The sequence below is a fragment of the Eptatretus burgeri genome, chromosome 12 (genome assembly GCF_056783735.1).
Source record: "Eptatretus burgeri isolate ZD-2024b chromosome 12, Ebu_testis_v1, whole genome shotgun sequence".
NCBI lineage: Eukaryota > Metazoa > Chordata > Myxini > Myxiniformes > Myxinidae > Eptatretus > Eptatretus burgeri.
This window is the reverse complement of record NC_140972.1, coordinates 10439384-10445383: the sequence shown is the minus strand read 5'-3', so window position 1 is coordinate 10445383 and position 6000 is coordinate 10439384. Positions and strand designations below refer to the sequence as shown.

At 45.4% G+C, this 6000-nt stretch overlaps 1 protein-coding gene across 4 annotated transcripts in view; it reads left to right on the top strand.

Moving 5' to 3' along the window:
- Positions 1–6000, top strand: part of POLR3C (RNA polymerase III subunit C) — a 49377-nt gene that overhangs the window by 8393 nt on the left and 34984 nt on the right. For 3 of the 4 annotated variants that reach the window (XR_015050212.1, XM_085849462.1, XM_085849461.1), the window contains exons 3-8: positions 1956–2126; positions 4234–4316; positions 4425–4529; positions 4702–4794; positions 4883–4963; positions 5668–5719. Coding sequence is in view for 3 of the 4 variants with exons in the window: in XM_085849462.1 (XP_085705588.1) it covers positions 1956–2126; positions 4234–4316; positions 4425–4529; positions 4702–4794; positions 4883–4963; positions 5668–5719 (585 nt within the window). In the remaining variant the exon portion in view is untranslated. The remainder of the gene's footprint in view (positions 1–1955; positions 2127–4233; positions 4317–4424; positions 4530–4701; positions 4795–4882; positions 4964–5667; positions 5720–6000) is intronic. The other variant, XM_085849463.1, reaches the window with a different exon arrangement.

Genomic DNA, 6000 nt, shown 5'->3' with positions numbered 1-6000 from the left:
TCCTTTTCTACCCATCTTTCTTCCCCACATCCCTTATTTGTCCAATTTTTTGTCCCTCAACCCTGCTCTTGGTGTGCATCCTTTTGTTCTATTACCTTCTCATCCATCCGATGTTATAGCTCCTCCACAAACCTCGACTTTGTATGCAAACATAGGGGCAATACCCCTGGGCACTCACCTGATAGTAGCTGGAATCAGATAACCAGGGAACCACTGGTAGCGATGGATGACCCACAAAATATGGAAGGAGAAGAAAGTAAATACCTTTTGGATTTTTATTTTTTAATGCCATGAACAAACTTTGGTACATACACTGTGATGAACGTTGTGGTGAAGTTTCATTGAAATCGTTCGTGTATTTGCGGATAGACGGACGACGCGGCATCCCATAAGCTCCCCGGAACAACGTTCCAGGTGAGCTAAAAGCATAGTTGTGGTGAATTGACATTGGCGGTGATTGTTGCCTTAAAGATAAGCCATATTTTTGCAGTATGTCACACCGCCTGTGAACAGCAGTGGCTGTTCCACTAATGATGCAAATTACAGAATTCTTTATGGTTTTCAGCTTATCTGGAATTTACATTCCAGATAAGGTATTGTCATCGTGCTCCATCCATCCGTCTCCCTTTTCAACATCTCCATCCAAACCGCTCGACCGATCCGGCTGAAATTTGGCAGCAACGTTCCTCTCCCGACTGGTAACAGGAATTGCAAAGCTCGTTCCTGTCACATGACTTGAAGCAGGTCAAAAGAGCCGACTTTGTAAATTTCTTCAAAAATCTTCTCCAGCCCCACCAGTCAGAATGCTACAAAATTTGGGTTACAACATTAGGCCATGGCCCAGATAAGCTACAGGTGCAGTGGTCCTAGTTTTTAAATTACTGCAATCTTAACACTTGGTAGATGTTTTTTTAATCTTGACAATCCCACATTCTCAATCTATCTCTCCAAAAGAACCGATTTGGCAAAGCCTCCCAACTAATTCCTTAACAATCCTCTCAAAGAAGTTCCGCCACTCAAACTTTTGGGTCTCACTCTCAGCCATGATGTTTCTTGGGTGAACCGTATTCCAATGTTGGCCTGAAAAGCCAGCCGCCAACTGGGCATCCTCTGTCGTACAAAGTCCTTCCTTGGCACACTTGAACTCTTATCCACCTGCAAAGCATTCGTCCGCAGCTTGATGGAACACTGCTCTCCCTTCTGGGCTGGCACCCCTGCCTCATACCTTGATCAGCTTGATGCCATGGAGATCAAGGCCTTCAAGATCATTGGAATGTCCTGCGATTAATCTGAGTTTCTGGGTCTATCACGTTCATGCAGTTTTTCTACCCCCTTCTTTCTGATCTTGCACCCTCTGCCATTTCCATGTCACATTTCCACCCTCCAGGTTTATCTGGGGCACATGCAGTCTGCCATTTACCACTTTCTGGCGAAACTGTCAAAATCCAAAATTTATTATGGAAGACTGTGTGGTCCTGGCTCCACTTAGACAAGAGTACAACATCACAGATGTGAGGGATCTCTGGGTCGCTCCTGGGAGATTGATTGGCTGTCTCTGTGCCGCAGGCCTGTTCTGATCAGCAGTGAGCAGAGCAACACAACAACTCCCAAAATCCAGACGCTCAGACTCGCTGCACATCTCCACTCATTCCTTCCTCCCCCAACCTGTGGAACCAACCCCCTCAGTCTTTTCAATCTCATTCTTCTCTCCAGGTTTTTAAGACAGCTGTCCACCACGATCTCAGGTCATCTTTCATCCACAACCATGATCTTTACGCTCATTAACCCTCCCAAGCACGTCATCCCTTTCCAGGATATTGTGTCCTCCCTCTCCCACCCCCTCACCCTTGTTTATTATCAGCTGATTTAAAGTCCCAGTGTGCAACACAACTTTATAGCTCAGTCTCCATAATAACGTGTGTGGACATTTAACCTTTGCCTTTGTTCTTCTGCAGAGGGCTGTGACATTCAGTACAGTGAGGTGGCAAAAACGTTTTGTGACCTGGTCAACACACACTTTCTGCAGAAGTGTCCCCAGGTCATTGGGACGGCAGTGCAGGCCGCCGCACCGACTCTCGAGTCGGTGGAAAGGGAAGAGTATGCCATCCCGACCATCCCACTCACTGGTGAGCAATGATTAAAGGTCGAGTGGGATGCTTTTGCCCATACTGTGTCCACCTTCGGTGTTAGAGGTAAGTCTGGTAAGTGTACCAGTCTGGTCAATATGGGACAGAATTATTGGAATGGAGTCCAAGTTTGTAATTTGATTAAAAATATATATATATATATACTAAATGCTTGCAGTCAAACTCTCCTTCCAGATTGTGCGTCAAATCCTCTGAAATAGTGTTGAGTATTCTGTGTTTTGAAGTTGTGACACATCTTGAATCTAGAGGCTATTTTATCTGAACGTTTGTCCATGTTTTACTCTGACCAGGAAGGATAGCTCACACTGAATCGGTGCACAAGATTTCCATCTTTATCCTCTTTATAATCCTTTGTTACCGTGGAAACGCTGCGCTCTCAAAACTTTTCCATGAGCCTCGACTCCTACTCAGACTTGGTGTTCTCAGAATACTGTTGTTAAACGTAGTCCAGTTCACTCTCTGGTAAACTCTGAGGTTGTTTTAAAAATCCACCCTAAGCCTTCCATTCTTGAGTATTGTAGAAAAACCATATGTTCCAAAATGTATTTGGCTGAGCGAGTGGGTTGAGATGCTCGAGGAAGAAAAGAGGAATAAGAACAACAAAGAAGTAACAATAGCCGGAGAGGAACCGACTGGGAAAGAACGAGTATGTTCAGAAAATATTTTGGAGGTGTGTGGGTGAGCACGATGAGACGGCGGACACACTGAGACTAATCCACATTCGGGAGAATAAGAGGGTAAATAAATGCAGGTGAGCAACCTGCCTGGATTTTGGGTGGATGAGCAGGTGAGGGTTTGTTGAGGAACTCGTGCTGCCTGAGGTGGTTTTGGGAAGGATCGAGGATGGACAGGGCAGGAGAAGAAAACAAAATTTAGGTTTGTATAAAATAGAGTCCACACAATCTTGCGGACAGTCCTTGTGGGGAATGACAGTCCCTGGGAATCCACTTCTTGTCTTGGCCTTCCAATGCTGTGGAAGGCGTTGTTTTTGTCCACATCAAGAAGAACAACAAAGTGGAAAGCAGGAGCACCAGCCCAGAGTGCGGAGCGATACTCCATGGAAGCCAGTATGAAAGCTTTGTACACTGTGATGAGCACCTTATGGCTCAGGGATTCCTTACCTCCATTGAGAATACCCAAACAGAGGTTGGCCTCTGATGCCAGTTTGCAAACCGAAATATCCTCCCACAGCAGGTTATGACAGATAGTGAAGCAAGCAATTACAGGATAGGGACTGCTCCTCTTCAAGTGGCTTTCCAGCAAAGTAGATTGGGTTGTTTGGTTGTTGATCCTTAGCGAGAGACAATGTGATCGTGTGTGACTTTCTGGTGTTGAATGTCATGTTCATGTTCCAAGGAACTGACCAGTGGCTTACCTTGTCCAGGTCTGATGAAATGGATTCAACAGCCGCTGGCCTTTCATCGGTGTGTTGTGTCTTTCTACACGGGGTAGAGCCGTTGACGATGTGGTAAAGCTAGTTTTCAAGAGAATCGGATGCCTTGTGGAACCACAACTTGAAGGGAAAGCTTATGGGAAAGGACACCATGAAGGGCCACCCACTGGTTCCACTCATCGAGGAAATCCGACAATCTCTTGATGGCACGTTGACTGAACAACAGCGAGGCCATTTGTCCTATTCTTGTTGTTATCCTCCCCAGTATTGTTACCTCATAAAGTTATGGATAGATTCGGACAAAACTTGATTGACAAGTTGGGTGTGTGACAAGGACCAATTATTTCGATTGCGGCGAACATCTGGATCATAAATTTATATATATTTTTTTTTTTATAAAGTGACCACCTTTGAGAGATTGGGCCCAAACTATATACTGCATCACATGATATCTGAAACAGTTACGCACGGATTTGGACGAAACCTGGTGGATGGGTTGAGTAGGTGACAAGACCAAGCCGATTAGATTTTGGTTCAGGTCCGGCTGCAGATCCGGCCTATTACTGGGATACAAAACGTAGACTGTTCAACCTGGCGGAGGTAGGTATATGCTCCACTGAGTGCTGTTGTAGTTTGATGCATGCCATGCACTAACATAATGCACTGACAGTTGTTGCGATTCGTCTTGCAAAGGGCGAGGAAAGCGACGGCACTCATCATTGGATCACGACGAGGAGCAACCATTGGCGAAGAAGGCAAAGAAGAGCATGGAAGAGGTATGGGTGGTTTAGTCTCGGTACACAAAACGGTTATGAGGTCAAGGGAATATATTGGGGCTTTTAACTGGAATATCAGACATTGATAGGTATTCTTTGTGGTTGCAGATACCTCCAGATGATGGTATCTATTGGCATGTAAACTTTGAACGCTTCCACCAGTTCTTCCGTGACCAGGCCATCGTATCTGCGGTGGCGAGCAAGCTGGACAAGGTAAATGCTGTGTGCTCGTGGTGAAAGGCTTTTGCCACACCTGAAGGTGGACATGAATGGGGTTAGGGGGAGGGGAGGGGCCTCCACAGACCTGCACAGGTGAATGGGAGCCGTGAATTGACGCCACGTTGTTGCGCATATGCTGTAACACAATCGAGCTGGTTTCTTACAGACAGCCGGCGAGATTGTACGGACAATGCTGCGTCTAAGCGAGCTTACGACACCGGGTAACGCTGCCGTCACAAAGCCAATATCATCCATTGAGGTACTGCAAGGCCTTGCATGGTATGTTGTGCTTAGTCCTGAAGGAGTATATGCATGCGCTCACGCGTGTTTATTTCATGTACGTGCAGATTATGCATGCTTTGCCCAAGGAAAACAAGATGACCAAGCCTGTGCTGGACCAATACCTCAGCCTGTTGGTCGACGACTCGGTAGGCAACTCCATGGTGCTTCGGATCACCAGAATACGCCGCACCAAGCAGTTAGTTCAGTTGTTTTGTATGCACAACTGCCGTGACGTCACCATTTGGTGGATTTCCGATCTGTAATCGATCAAGTTTAAACGAAACAAAAGATTTGCCAAGACACCCCAGACAAGACAGCTCAAAGTAGAATGAAGAACTGGTTTTACTCGTAAAAGGCTAGTTTCCGATGTCTCCTTACAGACGAGACCGTCCTGGCATGACATCATGTGGATACTATCTGTGGCAGCCCACCTGCCTTCGGGAAGCCCACCCATTGTTAGAAACAAAGCTGAACAGAGATGCAACATAATGAGGAACAGACACTCCAACCTAATAATATTGACGCTGAGTGGCGATTTGTGACATCGGCGCCTTCGTGTTCAATGTCTGTTATCGACCACTCTGTTATCATCTGCCACTCATATGTTTCTTCTTATCCTCACACAATAGCATAACTAGCTCCCCGACTGATCCGAGTGCAGGTTCCACAAGCACCCATTACGATATAAACAAAAGGCCTCTCATCTCGGTTGTCATAACATGCTCAGTTCAATGGTGGAAACGTATGAATGTTGCATTACGAATTATACGAGTGTATCGAGAGTGTGTTAAACACTTGTATAAATCAACATTTTTCTGTATTGTTTGTAAATTGGACGTGTGTGTTACAGATGGAAGTTATGAGCAAATATCCTGAAAGCAGCGGAGGCTCTTACGCTGTCAGTATCCTTTTGGGAAGGTCATGGAAACGCTTGTTAAGCATTGTCACCGTTGTAGTAACTCTCTTCTCTTATAATGCTCTATTTGTCTTTATCGAACGATGAGTGGTTATTTTGAGGATTTATTTGTTTATTTATTCATATTTTTTTTTCTCTTGTACTGCAGGCCAGAAGTTTGGAAGCAGGTTTTGGGGGTAAAAATGGGACATTTCTGGTTCTCATAACATAACAATAGGTTCACTGGGTAGATGATAATCTCTTCACCAACTACAACGGTACTCGGTA